Below are 20,714 nucleotides of genomic sequence, written 5' to 3' on the forward strand. Positions count from 1 at the left end.
CTGGCAGCCAGGAGAGGAGACACAGAGGGAAGAAGCGTTGAACGGGCACCGGGGCAGCCTCTGGCTTCCTGCTTGTACACCTGACCCCTCTTGGGCAGGGGGGCCAGCGTGACACCCCCAGCCCCAGCTGTGATTCTCATTCTCTCTCTTCCAGTGGCGAGTGTTCCTTCCTAGCCTGAAGTTCGAGGTGATCGACTCCCCCTTCATCTCTCTCTACACAGGTGAAGCCATTCCCCAGCATGCTGCCCTCCCCCAGATCCACTTACCCTTCCTCCGCCGGGCATTTGGGGGTAGCGTGTGCCCAGAAGTGCATGTGCCGTGGGAACGGCAGGCTGCGCGTGTAACAGACGCGATCCTGCATCGGACCATGTACTCATGCACGTGTGCATGTGGGGGAGAGCGCGTAGCAGAAGGAGCAATGGGATAGGGATGGCCGCGGGAGCACGTGAGATTGGGCGTGTGTATGTGGGTGTGCCATGTGGACAGGCGTTGGCATGTCTGCGCCCGCATGGCTGGGTACAGCTGCAAGCAGGCCAGAGTGTGGGAGCCGGTGGGAATTTTCTACACAAAATGGTTTTCTTGTCGACAAACGGCCTTTTTTCCGAAACCCAAAACTTCCCTCAAAAAATTGCCCCCCAAAATGTTCTGTTTTCCATTATGCTTTCTGCAACTCTGGCATTTTGTCTAAATCATTGCAGGTGTAGAGGTGTGGAGTGGTTCGGGGCTGGCACAGTGCTATGGGGTGGATCAGGGCAGGCATGGCACTATGGGGTGGGTCAGGGCCAGGGCAGTGGGGTGTGGCAGGGAAGGCGTGGCGCTGTGGGGCGGATCAGGGCAGGCACAGAGCTATGGGGCGGATCAGGGCTGGGTGAGTGGGGTGTGGCAGGCAGGCGTGGTGCTGTGGTGCGGATCAGGGCAGGCATGGCGCTATGGAGTGGATCAAGGCCGGGGGAGTGGGGTGTGGCAGGGAAGGCGTGGGACTATGGGGCGGATCAGGGCGGGCACAGTGCTATGGAACAGATCAGGGCCGGGGGAGTGGGGTGTGGCAGGCAGGCGTGGCGCTGTGGGGCGGATCAGGGCGGGCACAGTGCTATGGGACAGATCAGGGCCGGGGCAGTGGGGTGTGGCAGGGCAGGCATGGTTCTGTGGGGCAGATCAGGGCGGGCATAGTGCTATGGGGTGGATCAGGGCTGGGGCAGTGGGGTGTGGCAGGGCAGGCGTGGTGCTGTGGGGGGGATCAGGGCAGGCACAGAGCTATGGGACGGATCAGGGCTGGGGGAGTGGGGTGTGGCAGGGCAGGCACAGAGCTATGGGACAGATCAGGGCCGGGGCAGTGGGGTGTGGCAGGGCAGGCATGGTTCTGTGAGGCGGATCAGGGCGGGCACAGTGCTATGGGACGGATCAGGGCCGGGGCAGTGGGGTGTGGCAGGGCAGGCGTGGCGCTGTGGGGCGGATCAGGGCGGGCATAGTGCTATGGGGTGGATCAGGGCTGGGGCAGTGGGGTGTGGCAGGGCAGGCGTGGTGCTGTGGGGGGGATCAGGGCGGGCACAGAGCTATGGGACGGATCAGGGCTGGGGGAGTGGGGTGTGGCAGGGCAGGCACAGAGCTATGGGACAGATCAGGGCCGGGGCAGTGGGGTGTGGCAGGGCAGGCATGGTTCTGTGAGGCGGATCAGGGCGGGCACAGTGCTATGGGACGGATCAGGGCCGGGGCAGTGGGGTGTGGCAGGGCAGGCGTGGCGCTGTGGGGCGGATCAGGGCGGGCACAGAGCTATGGGATGGATCAGGGCTGAGGCAGTGGGGTGTGGCAGGGCGGGTACAGAGCTATGGGACAGATCAGGACCGGGGCAGTGGGGTGTGGCAGGGCAGACGTGCTGTGGGGCGGATCAGGGCGGGTACAGAGCTATGGGGCGGATCAGGCTGGTGCGGCAGGATGTCCTAGGGCAGAGCAGGCCTGGTGGCACGTGTCTGGGGAGCGGCGTGTGGCCGTGGTAAGATGGGAGCGTGTGTCCGTATGTGCTTCCCACAGAGGGCTGAATCGGAAGGAATTCCAGCTGTCGGCGCTTTTCCCCTCATCTTCCCCCAGTGCTGCAGCAAACCCTGCAGGCAGCCTGGAGTTAGCGGCGCCCGGCCGGCTGGTGCCGTCACAGGACAGATGCCAGCACAGCGACGGTGTCCTGCAGTGCTGGTTCCAGCCACCCCACCCTCCGCTACAGAGAGCCCAGCCAGGAGCCACCTCCGTGGGCCAGCCGAAGAGCTGAGCTCAGGAAGGGAGGAGATGCCAGTGCCTGCCCCACCCTCTCACGCCCGCGGCCAGGCGGATTCCAGTGACAGCCATGGTGGGACCCCTGCTGGGAGCGGCTTGGTCTCCCCTCCAGACTCACCCCCAACCTGGGGATGAGGAGAAGGAGCTATTGCCAGGCAGCCATTGCTTCTCAGCCAGTCAGGATCTGCCCTGTCTTTCTCACTGCTGGCTCTCAGCAAGAGGGCCCTGTCCCTGGACAGGACAGCTGATCCCAGAGCTCCTTGCCTGGGGAAAGGTGCCTCCCCTAGAGCTCCTGGCCTCACTCCTCCTGGCTTCCTAGGGAGACAGGGGAGCCGAGCAGCTCCTGGCCCAGGCCCTGGCCAGACGTAAAGAAGAGCTCAGTGTAGCTCGGAAGCATGTCTCTCTCACCCACAGATGTTGGTCCAGTAAAAGCTATTCCCTCCCCCGCCTTGTCTCTAATATCCTGGGACTGACATGGCTACATGTATTTTCCACTTTATGCATCCGATGAAGTGAGCCGTAGCTCACGAAAGCTCATGCTCAAATAAATTGGTTAGTCTCTAAGGTGCCACAAGTCCTCCTTTTCTTTTTGCGAACACAGACTAACACGGCTGCTACTCTGAAACCTACAACACCGATGACCTGTCTTGTAAGCAAGGATGGACGGTGTGGAGTTTACTTAAATCTATAGATCTTCTGCTCCCCCCACAACCCAGCCCGGCAGCAGGAGCCTCTTGATGGATAGATCCTGGCCCCGCTCTCCTTACATAAGGGGCTGGTAATTAAGTGTCCCCTGGAAGGGGTTGATAAGGCAGGAGGTGCAGATACACCTAGGATCGACGGGGAGAAGAGGGATGGTGGAGCAATTGGGATATCGACCCAGGTGCCGGCGAGACAGATGGTGCACGCATGTATTTCCTCCTGCACGCTATCAGTCAGCATGTGGGTGTCTCCTGCCCCCATGCTCCCTCCCTCCCCCACGGTTTGGGACTGCAGCCAGCCTGCGCTCAGAATGCAAGGTGGGAGAAGGGGGCAGGGTTGCGAAAGCGGGAGAGTTATTGAAGGGAAACGACTGATCGTGGAGTAACAAACCAGCCCTTCCTCCCTGGGTATGAAGGCTAGGACAGTCTCCTAGTGCAACAAACAGGCTGCCGCGGATCCACAGGTCTGGTGCTGTCGTACAGTCCTGGAACAGTCCCTGGTAAGACCCCTTCTTAGGGTCACACTCGTTCACTGGGGCAAGCCACTTGGCTTCACCACCACCTGGGACCGACCTGCAGCAAGTCCACCTGGATGGGACACCTGCCGGAGACTTGCATGCCCAAAGGAAGCAATGCACCCCCAGCTTCCTTACTCTGGAGTGACTCTCAGCCAGCGCTGTAAAAGCAGCAGGGTTTCTTAGATATCTGGAACACAGCATAGAAAGTCCTTTGTTAACATGGAGAACAGAAAGCTACAGCCTAGCCCATCTGGGTCAGACCAGAGCCCTCTGACCCCCTCATTAGTTCCAGTCCAGAAGTGTCCCCTGCCACACTTAACAACCCACACTTAACAACCTCACCTGGCCCCTCCTCAGTCCTTTGTTCTCCAGCTGGTCACACTCAGCTGGGTTCCTAAGGAGGGTGGGCCATTCATGGTCTTTTGTAGCTAGGTGCCAAATGTCTGGGTGATTGGAGTGGCCATTGTCTTCTGAGACTCTCCAGGGGCATGGTGACCCAAGCAGCTAGGCGTCGGTCACGCCTGTATCTCTGGGTCTCTGCAAGAAGTAAACAATCCTTTCCCACCGCCTAGTTAGCCACGCCCTACATAGGGGAAACTGGGGCCCACACAGTAGTCATCCAAAATATTCTGAAAAATCCCCACTCCAGCACACAGGGCTCAGCTTGTCAGCAGCGTTTTCACTGCAGCTCTGACCTCGCATTACCTAGGGTGCCCCGGCTCTCTGGCTCCTATAGTTAAACGCGTGGCAGGCAGGTGTGCTCGCCCCCGGCCATACGGCACAGCAGAAGTTTACACCTCTGTCACGTGGCTGGGATCCAGATCCACCGACCGCAGGGGCTGCAGGTCCATTTGTGTCGATAAAATATGGTCGCCTCAGGCCAATCCAGTCAGTAACAGACACACTCCGCGGGAGAAGGCAGGGTCACCTATCGCAGCCACCCCTGGGGGGGCTGAGATGCCTATCAGTCTCTTGGAACTAAGAGCAGCCAGTCAGGCCTGTAACAGATTCCTCCCACTGACCAGGAGGGGGAAGATCCCTGCTAGCATGCATCGAGGCATCATCCTATGGTACAGTTTCTGTGACGTACCCTGGTGGTGCCCAGCACTCACTGGCAGACAGCCTCAGCGGGTATTTCAACACCGGTCGCGAGTGGGAGTGACAATTCAGGGCTGAATGGCATCTGCACTCAGTGGGGGACGTCATTGTGGGTCCTGTTTGCCTCTCAGATGAACAAGAAGTTCAACATGTGTTGTTCCAGAGCCACACAAGGCCAGGACTCCTGGGGCAGTGCCCTCCTACTGACTTGGATGAGCCTTCCCCTCCATCCCACTACTCCCCCAGGGTCCTGGGAAGATTTGTCATGACAAAGCATGAGTCATCCTCTTTGCAACCAATTGGCCCAGACAGTTTTGCTTTCCGGACTTCCTGCAAAAGTCAGCCCATCAGTATTCAGCCCTTCCTGGCTGCTAACTCAGGAGAACGTCAGGATCAGACATGCCAGCACGGACTCTCTTCTCCTTGCCATTTGGCATTTGGATGGTCATCAGACCAACAGCATTCATGTTCGCAGGCCATTCAAACTATTCTTAATCACAGCAGGGAAGAGTCTACCAGAAAATGTTATCTAGCCAAATGGAGATGTTTCTGTACCTGGGTGCAATGGAACCAGCTATCAGAGCCAGCAGGTAGTCCTGCTATTTTAGCCCACCTCCTCTCAAGACATCAAGTTTTTCTGTTACCTCGCTGCAGGTCCACCTAGCGGCAATCAGTGCATTCCATCCGCCAGTAGATGGCTACTCTGTTCTTACTCACCCAGTAACAACCAGGTCCCTAAAGGGTCGGCCTGGGACCTTCCCACCGGTAGGGGAGCCAACGCTTCAGTGGGACCTCAGTCTCTTACTTTCAATGCTTACGAGGCCACCTTTGGAACCACTGGCCACATGCTCAATGACCCACCTGTCTCTGAAGGTCGCCATGACATTGGCCAGGAAAGTGGGTGAGCTGGGGCCCCTCATGGCTGACCCGCCATATGCTAATATTCGTCAAGAGAAGGTATCCCTGCACCTCCGTCTGAAATTCATCCTGGAGGTAATTTCCAAGTTCCACATAAGCCAACTGATTCACTTACCGATATGCTTCCTGAACCTCCAAGAAGGAGAGGAGACTTCGCCCCCTCCATGTGAGGCGAGCACGGGCATACTACCCGCAAAGAATGACACCGGTTAGAAAATCAGCTAGACTATCTGTCGCTCTAGCGGAACGAGCCTGGGGACAAACGATGCCTGCTGAGAGACTCTCTACGTGGATTTCTGGCTGTATCCTCCTTTGCTATCAGGTGGCACATCTCCCTCCCCCCCCGGACAAGGCGAGGGCCCGGTTCACTAGAGCTCAGTAGCATCTCCTCGAGAAGCGCCTATGCTGGACATTTGTAAGGTGGCCAGCGGGTATGTTCCTGGCCTACCCTGTGGAACTGCATTGCTCCAGACATCTCAACCGCCGGCAGGAAGCAGTGTGAGGCGGCAGGGGCCCGGGTGACGGTGCCAGTGGAAGCCTCTGGACCAGGGGGCGGGGTTGAGACAGGAGGATCAGAATGGGGTAGGGGGATGGGGTGGGATTTGAGGGGCAGTGCTAAAACTGCAGGTCAGGAGGGATTAGCCTGGGGCATAGTTTGGGGCCGGTGGGATCAGGATTGGGATGGGATGGGGTTTAAGAGGCAGCGCTAAAGCTGCAGATTGGGGGGGGTGGGGCGGGATGGGGCGGGGGGTCGGGATGGGGTGGGTTCGAGGTGAAGGGATGAGGATGGGGTGGGGTTTGAGGATCAGTGCTAAAGCTGCAGGTCGGAGGGGATCGGGATGGGGTGGGGTTCTGGGCGGGGATATCGGGATGCGGTGGGGTTCGGGGGGGGGATATCGGGGTGGGGTGGGTTTGAGGTGAAGGAATCGGGATGGGGTGGGGTTTGAGGATCAGTGCTAAAGCTGCAGTTCGGAGGGGATGGGGATGGGGTGGGGTTCCGGGCGGGGATATCGGGATGCAGTGGGGTTCGGGGGGGGGATATCGGGGTGGGGTGGGTTTGAGGTGAAGGAATCGGGATGGGGTGGGGTTTGAGGATCAGTGCTAAAGCTGCAGTTCGGAGGGGATGGGGATGGGGTGGGGTTCCGGGCGGGGATATCGGGATGCGGTGGGGTTCGGGGCGGGGATATCGGGATGGGGTGGGTTTGAGGTGAAGGGATCGGGATGGGGTGGGGTTTGAGGGTCAGTGCTAAAGCTGTGGGTCAGAGGGGATCAGGATGGGGCGGGGGGATTGGGGTGGGGTCAGGGCAGGGGGATGGGGCGGGGTTTGGGGTGCAGGGGATGGGGTTTGAGGGCAGCGATAAAGCTGCAGGTCATGGGGGATTGGCATGAGGCCTAGTTTGGGGTCGAGGGATTGGGGTGGGGTGAGGAGGTTTGGGGTTGGTGCTAAAGCTGTGGTTAGGGAGGGTCCGTATGGAACATCTCTGTCTGGCCCCGTCACCCAGGAGTAGACGTGGGATCATTAGGTGCTCCCACCCGCAGAGCATGACCAGCTGGCCCTGGGCCTGGCTCGATGGGAGCTGAGTCAAGGCCTGGGGTCACTGTGGCCTTTCTCCTCGTTCTCCCCTTCAGACGAGTCCCCTCTGAAGATGAACCACGTGGCTCACATCCCTCAGTCCCTCGCCAGTCACGCCGGGAGCTACCTGTGGGAGGCACAGAGGGATGAGCATGGGGCCGACATGCTCAAACCTGACCCCAGAGACACCTTCTTCCTCAGTAAGTGGGGCAGGGGAGCGTGAGGAGATTGGGGCTGGGATTTAAGCTGGGAGAGGAACTGTTAGTCTGTTCAGAGAAGGCGAGGAAATGAGGCTGGATAGGATCAGGTACCCAGGGACCCCCTGTGCCCCTTCAGCTCCATGCCCTGGTGGCTACTCACAGACCCAGGCTGGGCTATACGGGATGGGATGGGCTATAGGGGCTGGTGTGGGCTATAGGGGTTAGTCTGGACTGGCCGGTAGGGGCTTGACTGGGTGGTCTCCCAGGTTGTGTTGGGCTATAGGGGATAGGATGGGCAGTTGCCCAGACTGTGATGGGCTATAGGGGATAGGATGGGCTGGGCTGGCCTATAGGGTCTGAGCTGGGCTATAAAGGTTAGGCCGAGCTGGGTTGGGCTGGACGGTTGCCCAGGTTGGGTTGGACTATAGGGGATGGGATGGGTGGTTGCCCAGGCTGCAGTGAGCTATAGGGGATAGTCTGGGCTGGGCTCACCTATAGGAGCTGGTCTGGTCTATAGGGGACAGTGTGGGCGAGGTCAGTCGTCCAGGTTGGGCTGGACTTTAGAGGGCCATGTGGGTTTTCTCTGCATATGGGGGTGTCTGAGGGCCCCCCACGCAACACAGACGAAGCCCTGACTTCCTCTTGCCCAGCTCCCCAGATCGAGGCATCCCGTGTGGAGAACGTGCTGGTGCCCTGCGCCTACAGCCCCACCTACGTGGTGAAGGACTTCCCTATCGCCCGCTACCAGGGCCTGCAATTTGTAAGTGTCCAGCTCAGCCATGTCTCCGCTCCCCTTCCCGCCCCTCGCCCTGTGGGGGTCACCGGGAGACCCATGTGTCTGTGCCCCCAGGACGGGCTGCAGGGCCTGCCCGAGGCAGTGGAAAACCTCCCATTGGTTCTGGGGCTCTGGACCAGGCCCATGGGCACAGCTCCTCCGGCCTCCACCACTCAGCCCTGACTAAGGCAGCCGTGGCCAAGCACAGGTTGGCAGAGCTGCAGCACGGGGGGGTCGGGGGTGCGTGGAGCAGCCATGCCACAAGGGCCCCTGTTCCGTATCCTGCCGGCTCTGCAGTCACTACGGGCTCCCAGTAACTCTGCTGCGGTGTGGGAGGCTCCCTGCGCCAGCAGAGCGCTCCGTGGGGAGCACCCCTCCCTCGGCTCGCCCACCGACCGGCTGTGACGCGACCCCTGACGCCCCTTGCAGCCTGGCCGCCTTCTCCTCACCCACGCAGCAGCTGATGGGCTCGCTCTGCTGCCAAGGAGGCTGGTAGAAAAGGGGTCTTTGCTCTCTCTCTGTCAAATCTGTCGGTGCTTCTGGGGACTGAAATGAGATAGGCTGGCAGAGGGGTGGGGCTCTCTGACACACAGGGGAGGGCACCATCCAATAGGGTCCCTTTATGAAGACCCCTTTACGGCCCTCCAGCCCTGCCCATTAAGTCCCCCATCTCTCACCTGTTCCAGAGGTGCCAGGCCCCTGCCAGTCCTCCCAATGCACGCACCAGCTGGCTCCACGTGCCTGCTGCTCCTCTGAGGCAGTGCCCATCCAGGCCCTGTTCCTGTCTGGCACAGGCAGCTGCAGTGCTGGCGAGTCATGACACCAACCCTGAAATGAGCCCTCTCCTTCCAGTCCCCTCCCCTTCCCCAAGCTGGCTCTAGGACCCCTCAATGGAGCCAGCTGAGCGCTGGCCTGGCAGACGCCATAGAGGCAGCTCGGGCCGTGGGCTGATGAGCATCAGGCTTCTCTGCCAGGAGACACCACAGTCCAAGAAGCTTGCGCCAACAACCTCGCATCCTCAGAGCCCTCACCAGGCGTGCCCACGCCTGGACCCCCTCCCTCCTGCCACCCCCGGGGGACGCTGGTTGTGCGCGTACCTCGCCAGGCCCTTGGAGTGCACTCTTGGTGACTCCTCTGCTTGGCTCCCCAGGTCTACCTCTCGTTCGTGTACCCCAACGACTTCACCCGCCTCACCCACATGGAGACGGAGAACAAGTGCTTCTACAGAGAGTCCCCCCTCTACCTGGAGAAGTGAGTGGGGGGGTGGGCAGGGAGGTTCAGTGGGGGCCCTCTGCTGGCACTGCTGCTAAGGACAGAGAGAGCCCCTGGGCATAGGGCTTCTTAGTGCCAGGGCAGGGACAGCCCCAGAGAATCTCTGTCCCCAGCCCAGGTGCTGGCAGGGAGGAACCAGACACTGAGCCTTGGCCCTGCTCTGCCAGGGGCTCAGCCAGGGTGCTGAGGCGGCCTGGGCCTTCCCACAGGGTGGTTGAGACACGGACCCTGATTCCTAGGGAACCAGACTGTACCCACCAAGCCCATTCCTCAGGCTCTGCATCCCGTGCCAGGCTCCTTTCCAGCCAGAAGCCTTCCCGCCCCATGAGCCAGCTCAGGAAATGCCAGACCAGGGGCAGATGCCCACTTTTCATCAGCTCTGCCCCTCCCTCCCCTGCATCCCCGCAGGGTGCCTCGCCAGCAGCAGGGAAGCATGTTTCCTCTACCAACCTATTCACAGCGAGAGATTGAGAGGAGAAATGTGGGGGCCACCCAGTGTCTGAGCAGCCCATCGCTCTGGGCTCGCAGCGGTGGGTGGGCAGATCAGGCCTCGCCCCCGAGCCCCAAAGTAAAACGAATCTGGGGATCTCAGCTCTGGTCCTGCCGGGTGAGACGATATGGAGCTAAAGAGGTGCCCTGGTTTGGTTTGGTTTGGTTTGGTTTGGTTTGCCAGAGGCTGGGCCAGTATCAGTGCAGCTGTGTACACACGTCTCAGCAACGTTGTCCTTTGCTTCTTTCCCCGCCCCCCAGGTTTGGCTTCTACAAGTATATGAAGATGGATGAGGAAGAGGAGGATCCTCGCCGGAGAGCCTTTCTCTTCCTGAACTCGGACAGTAAGCAGCCCTCGCACGCCCAGCCAACGCCGCTTGCTCCGGTGCACCGTGCTAGTCTGTCCTGCCGCCCGCTAGCAGGGATGGTGCTTCACGGCCTGGCGCGCCCAGGCTCTGTGCTTCGGCGCTGGAGCCCTGGTTGCTGAATTGGGCACCAGACGGGTGGTGGGGAGGAAGTTGCTAAGTCAGGCAGGACTTGGGAGGATCACAACACTGAGAGGAAGGAGTGAGCCCACTTAGACAGTGTCCCTGGGGCAAGGCCGTGTGGGAATGGAGGCTTCCTGCCCCTCTCCCAGCAATTCTGGACACTGGTGACTGAATCTGTGTTCCCATTTATTGATTGCCATGCCACTGAATCCTCTCGGATTCACGGCTTCGCCTTGCCAGCCTCCCAGTGCTGCTCACCCTGTACACTAGGGCCAGGATTCCTGCTCCCTGCCACCTCGGGGCGCTTGGACCTGTGCCCCCAACACGCCCCTGGCAGGATTCCCTCACCCTGCTCTCTCCAGGCGCTTGGACCTGTGCCCCCAACACACCCCGGCACAATTCCCTCACCATGCCCCCTCAGGGCGCTCGGACCTGTGTCCCCAACTCACCCGTGGCAGGATTCCCCCTCCCTGCTGCCTCGGGGTGCTCGGACCTGCGCCCCCAACACACGCCTGGCAGGATTCCTGCCCCCTCGGGGCACTCAGACCTGCGCCCTCAACACACCCCTGGGAGCATTCTGCCTCCCTGCCCCCTCGGGGCGCTCGGACGTGTGCCCCCAACACGTCCCTGGCAAGATTCCCTCACCCTGCTCTCTCCAGGCGCTTGGACCTGCGCCCCCAACACACCCCGGCACAATTCCCTCGCCATGCCCCCTCAGGGCGCTCGGACCTGCGTCCCCAGGGCGCTCGGACCTGCGTCCCCAACTCACCCGTGGCAGGATTCCCCCTCCCTGCTGCCTCGGGGCGCTCGGACCTGTGCCCCCAACACGCCCCTGGCAGGATTCCCTCACCCTGCTCTCTCCAGACGCTTGGACCTGTGCCCCCAACACACCCCGGCACAATTCCCTCACCCTGCCCCCTCAGGGCGCTCGGACCTGCGTCCCCAGGGTGCTCGGACCTGCGCCCCCAACACACCCCTGGGAGCATTCCCCCTCCCTGCCCCCTCGGGGCGCTCAGACCTGCACCTCTGAGCATGAGCACGTTGTGGCTGACTTTCCCAGCATGCTCCTTGAGCTGGCGGTGAACCCCTGTGTAGAACTGTTTCCATCAGCCCACTGGACTCAATCAGTGCAGCTGGAAAAGAGGGTTTCCTGCACGTGCCTCTGGGTCTCCTCCCCTTGGCTGCACCAAGGGCCTTTCACTCGGTCTCGGCAGCCTGGCGGGGCCGGTATTGGGTCCCCATCTCATTGTGGGGGAGGTTGCACTGGCAGCGCCACGCCGATCTCCACCCACGAACGCGCACGACCCCTCCTGAGCTGTGCTGTGTGTTCCCAAGAGCTCTCCCTCGTCTCACCCACACATGCGTCCTCGGCATCCGGAAGGGAAAATCAGCACCAGGCCAAAGCTGATTTCTGCTGAGACTTAATTGCCTTAAAACAGCGTCGGTCATTTCCTTCCCCTCCAAGTCCCTTTGTGAGTGCAGGGTGTTAATCAGAGTAACTCAGAGCTTCGCTGCCCCTTTGATCTGCAGCTTCTCCAAGTGAGTTCACCGAAGAATTCCGTGGCTGGGAGCAGCATGAATCCTCCTGCCCAACTTTCTGTGGGCTGTGCCGGGGGTAGGATTTATATACCCAGGGGTGCCAGGGCCCTCCCACTCATCTACCTCCTGAGCAGCAATCGACCAGGAGCTCTCCCCAAGGAGGAACTGCTCCTGTTCTGAACGAAGGCAGGACGGTCTGAGAAATGGGCACAGGGTTGGATGGGAGGGAGGATGTCATCCGACTTCTGCCGCGCGTTTGCTGTCTGCTTTTGGGCCAGTCATTGCATCTTTCAGGCTCAGTTTGCCCACCGTAAAATGGAGATAATAATCCGTATCCCCAGGGGGGGTTGTAAGGGCTAATTTGTACATGTCTGTAGAGCGTTTTCGGGATATACCAAGTGGTATAAAATGTAAACTCTTTGGGTGTGTTCACATGGCAGCGAGTCTCCAAGCCCGACTCTACAGACTTTACCGCTGCAACGCTAAAAATAGCAGTGTAGATGTTCAGGGTTGGACTGGAGCCCAGGCTCTGACGCCCGGAGAGAGGGATGGGTTTCAGAGCCCGAGCCGGGATATCTACACAGCTGTTCGTAGCACCACACGAGGGCCCTGCAAGCCCAAGGCTGTAGACCCAGGCTCTGAGAGTCGCTGCTGGGGTTTTTTGCTGTGTAGACAGTCCTGGCCTCAAATGTCTCTATTGTAGAGCTGAACAGTGCCCAGCACAGTGAGTCCCTGATCTCAACTGCAGTGTCTAGCTGCTACCATCATACAAATCGTAAATGAGCATCATAAAAACCTTGGGGGGTGGTAGTAGCATTGTGTTATCAAAGCTGGGGATGGCAAGGCAAATCAAGCTGTCATGTAAGCACATGCTGTGTAGCCTGTAGTGGGTCTTCCGCCAGGGCTGAATTCGGTCCAGCGTGCTTGTCTTAACCATGCAATCACTGGTGTAAATCAACACCTGTGAATTGCGTCATTTTATCCTTTGCTTTGTTCTGCTTTGGCTCTGTTGCTGTTTGATGCCTTTGTTTGTCTGTCCAGCTTGGCACAAATGGACCCCTGAGGCAACTGTACACCTCGCTCTCCCCATTTATAGCACGTCGCTAACAGACTCGTCGACTTTAAGGCCAGAAGGGACCTGATCATCGAGTCTGATCTCCTGCAGATCGCAGGCCACAGAACCTCACCCACCCACTCCTGCAATAGCCCCTAGCCTCTGGCTGAGATCCAGAAGTGCTCAAATCTTGATTTAAAGCTTTCAATTACTGACAATCCACCATTTACTCTAGTTCAAACCAGCAAGTGACCCATGCCCCAGGCTGCAGAGGAAGGTTAAACCCTGCTCCCCATGCCAATCTGACCTGAGGGAAAATTCCTTCCTGACCCCAAATATGGTGATCAGTTAGACCCAGAGCATGTGAGTGAGACCCACCAGCCAGACACCTGGGAAAGAATTCCCTGTAGTAACTCAGAGCCCTCCCCATCTAACCTTTCACATGTGCCCATGGGGAGCGCGAGGGCTAGTTCATTAGCTTGTGGAAACATCTTTCAGATCCTCTGCTGGAAAGACTGAAACACCATTGCAGTTATTTAGTCCAGTAGCGAAATCAAGACTCTCTCCCTTGGTGATGGGGTTGAAACAAGGGAATGGAGCCGACACATCAGAGTTGCTGCCAGTCAATCCAAGAACCAGAGATTGATACCGCTGACAAATGGACACAGTATTAGTTGTTGTTATGATTTATTACTTGTCTTAGGGGAGGCCCCACCTATGTTCAGGGTGTGCTGGGTGCTGTCCGTACACCTAGTGAGACAGTCCCTGCCCCAGTGAACTTACTGTAAGCAGACCAATCAAGGGTCCAATCCCATATTCCTGGCTGATTTGAACATCCCAGGGTCACTTCTCTGGCCAATAAAACATACCTGAGTAATGCTAACAAATGAATAACACCTTGCTCTTCTCTAGCCCTATTCAGCAGGAGATCTCAAAGTGCTTCCCATTCTGTAATGTTTTCATCTCTGTGCAGCGGGGCAGTGCTCTTGTCGGGGAACGGAGGCTAAGTAACGTGCCCACGGTCACGCAGGGAGTCTGTGCTGGAGCAGGGAATTGCACGCGGGCCTCCCAAGTTCGAGGATAGCGCTGCAGCCACTGGACTGTCCTTCCTTGCCGTCCCAAGAAGGGGCTGGATCCTGAGCTCCTTTGTCAGCCAACTGAAGCCCAGGGACTGCAGGGTTTGGTGGAACGTGAGAACACAGTCCCACCTGTGTGGGTAGCTAGGCAGCCACCCCCTCTCCCCCCCGATCATGTTCTCGCAGAGCCCCCACAGCAACCTGGCTGTTGGACACTGGCTGCCAGGATCAGTGCCTCCCTGCATGGGCTCCACGTTTTAAGATGCAGTAATAATTTGTCTGCTTCGCTAGCTGGGTGGGATTTGATGGCCTGCAATGCGCATTGGCTCAGACTAGAGGGCCTGTTGGTCCCTTTTGGCCTGAAATGCTCTGGCTGTGAACCACTGCTGGGGGTTATTACACTGCAGGGATCTCATGTGTTTTTCTGGCCTACCCAAGGTGTGTTTGCTTTGCAGATTTCCTGGAAGAGGAGGAGGAAGGAGCAGACAGTCCTGAGCCCACAGACCCGCCTCCCGACGCCAAGGAGAAGAGCCCCAGGGGGCTGAGCCCACCCCAGGGCCCTGGGACCAAAGGCAAAGAGATCCCTCTCGCTGCAAGGGATTACGGGGGCGACGTAGACTACTATGCTTTCCGCCACCACCAACAGCCAGTTCATGATGAGGGTGCTGCACCAGGGCAGCCGCAAACCCAGGATGTACGCAACCGGGCCAGCCGCAGCTCCGCGGCCACAGCCAGGGATTCCCAGGACTATGAGAACACTCCCCCTTTACGAGAGCAGGCCCTGGTACAGGGGCGCTCCCTCAGCTGGGTGCTCAAGGAGCCAGAACAGGCGAACGCCGGGGAGAAAGACAAGCTGGGGCTGCTGGCACCGTCAAGGAGGGGCAGTGTCCTAAACCGCCAACCCCACCTCTCCGTGCCCATCTTCGGGGGCAAAGCGAAGCCACAGGGCCCAAGCAGGCTCCTGGTGCCCGTGGGGAAGAAGGCTAAGAAGGAGGCCAAGAAGCCCCATGAGAAGGTGTATGTGACCCGGCTGCAGCCTGGCAAGCGCAAGACCACAGTGCAGGAGGCCACCTTCCCCAGTGTCTTCCTCTACCCTAAGCCACTCAGGAGGGTGCACCTGAACTCGAGGGCCCCCCAGAGGCGCTCCGCCCCCTCCACCAAGCTCCGCACCGTCCCTGGCCACAGGGTGCCCTGGCTCCCGGGCAACAGCTCCAGGGAGACGTATCCCTCCAAGAGGAAGAGCCCCAGGGCCAGCAGCAGGAAGTGGGAGCAGCTGTACAGGCAAGAGGACCCCAAGGCTGTGAGCGAGCGGAGGACACGGCCCAGCGTACAGCCGCCACCAGCTGAGGGGCTGTTCGGCAAGGAGGCCCTGGAGGTCCTCACCGCCACCCCAGTCAGGACTGCGGCAGCGGCTGCCCTGGATTACAACTCCTCGGAGGCGGCCCTGTCAGCCGGGGTGCGGGTGACGTCCTTCCTGAGGATGTCGGAGGTGACTGCGTTGCAGCAGGAGGTCCCGGGCAAGGCCCAGGAGGAGGAGGAGGAGGAGCTGTCGGACTATAGCTACGAGAACTCGGAGCTGCAGCCGAGCTGGCTGGAGGACTCCATCAACTGGCAGAGGACGTTCAGCGTCAGCTCGGTGGACTTTGAGCTCCTGCGCTCCGACTGGAATGACCTGCGTTGTAACGTCTCGGGCAACCTGCAGCTGAGCGAGAGCGAGGTGGTGGACGTGGTGGCCCAGTACATGGAGAAACTCAACGAGAAGAATGGGGGGTAGGGAGAGAAATCGGGGTCGGGGGGGTACTGCGCTTCTGCAGGGCATGCCACATGGAGCTAGGCCCAGGGCTGCCACCAAGGCCAGGGGGACCAGTGGGGCTAAGCTCTGCCCAGTCTTGCCCCACCCTGGGCAGGCAAGAGAGCAGGGTGGTCTCCCTGGTCATCCAGCCTTGACTACACACACTCCACTCCCCCAACAGGTCCTCAGCCCTGCACCTCCTGGGATGAGGGGGCACGCAGCCAGGAGCTTCCCCACCCTGCTCTCCCACACCACAGGGCCTCCCCTCTGGGAGGAGGGGGTGCTCTCCTGGCCTGGATGACACCCCCTACTGGAAGGGTGGGAGCGGGGCTGCCCATTGTCCTTCAGCTAGCCAGGCGGTGGAGGGGTCCCTGGTGTGGGGTGGGGGCCTGGGCCTCGCCTGGGAAGGTGAGAGCATCGGCGCTGCCCTCCCTCCAGGATCTACACCCTGCTGCGCATAGTCAACGTGGAGAAGCGGCGAGACACAGCGCGGGGGAACCGCTACCTGCTGGAGCTGGAGCTGCTGGAGCGGGGCCAGAGGACCGTGCGGCTCTCGGAGTACGTCTACGTCCTGCTGCACCAGGGCAGGCCGGACGACAGCACCAAGGCCAACCCCGAGGGGCCCGCGCCCCTGGCCACAGAGCCCCAGCCCAGCCCCTGGAGCCTGCTCTACGGGAAACCCATCCTGTGCCAGCCCCTGCGGCTCAGCTGGAGGCAGGACGTCATGGTGCACTTCGTGGTGCCAGGTGAGGGAAAGGGGTGTTATCCGCACCCTCCTCCAAGGGACCAAAGGTCCTCCCATGCTCCCACCTGCACCAGGACCTCTGGGGTCATTCAGAGCATTAGATGGGCCCAAAGCCCAGGCCCCAGTGGGTGGCGGTTGGCTGCGTGGGGCGCACGGGCTGTGGCGGCTCATGGGATCATCCGGGAGGCCTAGTCCCCTTGTGCACACAGGCCACGTCTGCTCCTCCAGGGCTGCCCAGCAGCAGAGACTCAGGCCTGGTCTCTGCTAGGAAATTAGGTCAATATAACGACACCACTCGGGGGGACAAAAACCCAGCCCCCGAGCAACCCAGTTAAATCCACCTGGTACTTGGTGTGGAATGGTGGGGGGGGGGGGGGTGTGGCACTTGGCCCTGGGAATGGGGAGTGGATCCCTGAGGTGCGGCTGGGGAGTCTGGCTCTTGGCCCTGGGGGCAGGGAGTCGATCCCTGGAGGGTGGCTGGGGGTCTAGCTCTTCACCATGGGGACGGGGAGTGGATCCCTGGGGAGTGGCTGGGGGTCTGGCTCTCAGCCCAGGGGATGGGGAGTGGATCCCTGGGGAGTGGCTGGGGGTCTGGCTCTCAGCCCAGGGGATGGGGAGTAGATCCCTGGGGGGAGGGGGGGTCTGGCTCTCAGCCCCGGGGCGGGGCGTGGATCCCTGAGGAAGGGCTGACCCAGGGGGTGTCTGCTTGTGTGGCAGTGAAGAACCAGGCACGCTGGGTTCAGCAGTTCATCGCGGACATGGCCGGCCTCTACTGGGACACCAAGGACACCAACTTCAATGTCATCCTGGTGGACTTTGAGAGTGAGGATATGGATGTGGAGAAGGCGCTGCGGGAAGCCCGGCTGCCTCGGTAATGGAGCAGGGAGCCCCAGAGCCCTTCCTTGCCGCTGTCCCTCCCCACCAGTGCCAAGCCCAGCACCTTCTCCTTGCCGCATCCCCAGCCCCACAGGAACGGGAGCCTGGGCCCAAGTGCCCCCCACCACTCCTGGCCTCATCTGTGGCAGACACGCACAGCAAAGCCCTCCAGCAGCTGGGCAAGGGAGTCCCAGGCAGCACGGAGGTGACGTCTCTCCTCCCTCCCAGAGTCCTTGCACGGCCCGAGGAGCTGAGCACGGAGCAGCAGCTTTGTTCCTGGTTTCCCTGGCGCTTGTGGAAGCCCGAGGCCCGGACGCTGTGTGGAACCGCACCCCGAGGTGCAGCAAAGCTGTTCCAGCGGCACGCCTGCTCCGGGGGGCTATGGCTGAGTGCCCTCCTCGCAATGAGCCTCCTCGTTCCACCCAGCCAACTGGGTCTGGTCTCTAGCATCCCTGGCCATGGCAGTGAGACTGCTGCTCACACACACACTCTCGCTGCTGCTGTTGTTTGTGTCACAGGGGTGACCAGAGGCCCCCCTGAAGATCAGGGTCACATTGTGTCGGGGGGGGGGCAGGGATAGCTCAGTGGTTTGAGCATTGGCCTGCTAAACCCAGGGTTGTGAATTCAATCCTTGAGGGGGCTGTAGCGGGATCTGGGGCAAAAATTGGGGATTGGCCCTGCTTTGAGCAGGGGGTTGGACTAGTTGACCTCCTGAGGTCCCTTCCAACCCTGAGATTCTATGATTCGAGGTGCCATCCAAACAGGCGGATAGACACCATCCCTGCCCCAGTGAGTCTGCAGGCTGGCTGCTTGCGGCTGTACTCATCTATAGTGTCTTGCCTGTCTCCAACCCCACTGCCCTCCCTTCTCCTGTGCCTTTAGCCCCCAGCATCTTGCACCCACAGGACGCATTGCCATCCACAGACCTGGCACAGCAATCCGTTTTTTTTTTCTGGAGACAGCATCCCATAGGTGGAGTGTGCCCCCTGCTGACTGGCACTGAGATGAGCCATGACCGTGATTACCCAACGGATGTGGGAGGGGACACCCCTGAACCTTTCTGGGTATTGAGGGTCTGGTTGATTAAGGGGGGATCTGCCCTGCAGACTGATACTGCATCAGTGCGCAGCGGATGCTGCAGGTGATCTCGGAGCCAGGCAGGCTGCAAAGGGGCTAGCTGCTGTCCCCAAAGCCAGCTGGCTAAGCGGGCAAGCGGGGCCTTCGCGCTGGGTGGAGGAAGAAAGCCGTGTAGCTGCTAATAGTCTGTGCACAGAACCCCGTGAATGCCCTGCCTGGCTCCCCACACCCCCAGCCCATCTCTGGGCAGCCAGCGCTCCCTGTGCTTTCCCTCTTTGGAAAGCCCCTGCTACGCGAGTGTCTCCAGCAGTGGTCGGGGGGCGTGAGCCCACCTGACCATGAGTGTAACACAGCACCCCCCAGGTGGGGGATGACATGGGGGGGGGGGGTTAACCCAAGACCTTTCAATCTAGAAGCAAGAGCCTTTGCTGCCTGAGCTAAAGAACCGCAAGGCTGTAATGGACGCTCAACGGGGCGGGGCTACCGGCTAGAGGGGGACAGAGAGTCACACTGTGTCAGCCTGCGAAAGGCTTCCTGGAGCTCAGCTGGGTTCCCTCGGCTCAGTGGCCCCTGGTACTCTCCAGACGATTCCCCGCCTGGAGACTCCCTGCGGTCGCTCAGCCCAGCAGTGCCCACTGAGCTCTGTCCCAACAAAGCCCCCAGCTTGGCTCCCCTCTCCCTGCTGCCGCTGACTGTCCACGTTGTTCTCAGGTACCAGTACTTGAAACGCACGGGGAACTTCGAGCGCTCGGCAGGGCTGCAGGCTGGGGTGGACTCCATCGAGGTGAGAGACGGCGGGAGGGCTCTGGCTCTCCAGAGCCGCTGGCCTTGTCCCGTCCTGCCCCCAGGGGCTTGCCGTGGGCTGTGCCCCCTGGTCACGGCCTCTCTCTGCTCTTGGTTCCCTCAGGACGGGCGCAGCATCGTGTTCCTGTGTGACCTGCACATCCACTTCCCCCTCAACATCCTGGACAGCATCCGCAAGCACTGCGTGGAGGGCAAGCTGGCCTACGCGCCCATCGTCATGAGGCTGGGCTGCGGGAGCTCTCCGCGGGACCCCAACGGTAACGCCCCCGCACACAGGTGTTCTCGCAGCGGGAAACGCACTGGGCTTTCGAATGCAGGGAGCCAGTGCCCCAGGAAGGGAGCCGCTAATGGACTGAGGCAGCTAGCGGTGCAGGGAGCGTGGCAAGGCTCCTGACGCAGCCACTCAGCCCGGTGCTGCTGAAACCTGTTATCTGAGCAGCCTGCTGCTACCTAAAGTCTGTTCCAGTCCAGGCCGGGTGCTTTAAGGAGCTGGGCTACGCTGGTGTTAGAAACTCAGCATCTTCCCTGCTCCTCCTTAAACCTGCACGTCCTTCCCCTCTGCGATTACTGCTGTGCCCCAAGGCTGGGGGCCGGGGGGTGAGCTGGAATAATAATGCTGGGTGCTTCTTAAGGGAGGGTGGCGGACTACTCCTGGAGCCTTAACTAAGACTCACGCAGCCCCTGCAGGGAAAGTGTAGTGTCCCCCTTTCCAGTTACGGGGAGTGATCTGCTCAAGGCCTTACAGCGAGGCAGGAATTGAACCCAGGAGTCCTGACTCCTGCTGTAAATCCACCCAGCCCTGCCTGTTTAACTGACTCCGACCTCCCCAGCACTGGATTGTGCAGTCGCCCAATGAATGTGGAGGGGGGAGGCTGGTTTGTTCAGATACAGTTTTCACCAGTGGATTTGCTGTTGCTTTTCCCCTTGTCCAGTGTGTAGTTTAATCCAGCACATTATGTTAAGAGAGGCACACAGAGGCTGAGCAGCACTGTGACGGGGCACCCTCCGCCCCCATCGTCTTTGCTCTCACACAGTCGGCTCAGAGACCTTCCTTTCGGAGAGACCATCATGTCGTTTATTTACAGAGCCTCCCCTCACCACCTTCTACATCCTCACCAAGCCGTACTGTGTACAGAGCCAGTTTTCCCAGGGCTGGGGGTGGGAAGAGGTCTACCCACACAGAGAGCTCCCTTTATCAGACCCAGCTTGCCTTGCCCTGCTCTGCCGTCCTGGGCTCTTTTATCCACTCTCCTTGTTAATGGACTAATTAGATCGTTAGCTGCCCAGTCCCAATCTGATCTGGTAATCAGCAACTCCTCTTCTCGCTCAGGCTGTCCCCAGGAGCCTAACTGATTAAACAGTGACCAGAGTGCTCTGCCAGAACTAATAATCTTTGTCTCTTATCTAGCACTGGATCCCCTTAGATCTCACCGTGCTCTCCAGAGGAAGGGATC

The 20,714-nt window shown here is 60.1% G+C and overlaps 1 protein-coding gene across 3 annotated transcripts in view; it reads left to right on the forward strand.

Annotated features, from left to right (window-relative positions):
- The window catches only part of B4GALNT4 (beta-1,4-N-acetyl-galactosaminyltransferase 4), a 125,354-nt gene that overhangs the window by 100,127 nt on the left and 4,513 nt on the right, over positions 1 to 20,714 (forward strand). For 2 of the 3 annotated variants that reach the window (XM_073347009.1, XM_073347010.1), the window contains exons 9-18: positions 155 to 221; positions 7,130 to 7,273; positions 7,924 to 8,033; positions 9,199 to 9,299; positions 10,071 to 10,153; positions 14,422 to 15,736; positions 16,197 to 16,504; positions 17,221 to 17,374; positions 19,168 to 19,240; positions 19,364 to 19,517. In XM_073347009.1, the coding sequence (XP_073203110.1) occupies positions 155 to 221; positions 7,130 to 7,273; positions 7,924 to 8,033; positions 9,199 to 9,299; positions 10,071 to 10,153; positions 14,422 to 15,736; positions 16,197 to 16,504; positions 17,221 to 17,374; positions 19,168 to 19,240; positions 19,364 to 19,517 (2,509 nt within the window). Of the gene's footprint in view, positions 1 to 154; positions 222 to 7,129; positions 7,274 to 7,923; positions 8,034 to 9,198; positions 9,300 to 10,070; positions 10,154 to 14,421; positions 15,737 to 16,196; positions 16,505 to 17,220; positions 17,375 to 19,167; positions 19,241 to 19,363; positions 19,518 to 20,714 lie in introns of those variants that run through there. The other variant, XR_012159301.1, reaches the window with a different exon arrangement.

This window comes from Lepidochelys kempii, chromosome 6, assembly GCF_965140265.1.
Source record: "Lepidochelys kempii isolate rLepKem1 chromosome 6, rLepKem1.hap2, whole genome shotgun sequence".
In the NCBI taxonomy this organism is placed as follows: Eukaryota; Metazoa; Chordata; order Testudines; family Cheloniidae; genus Lepidochelys; species Lepidochelys kempii.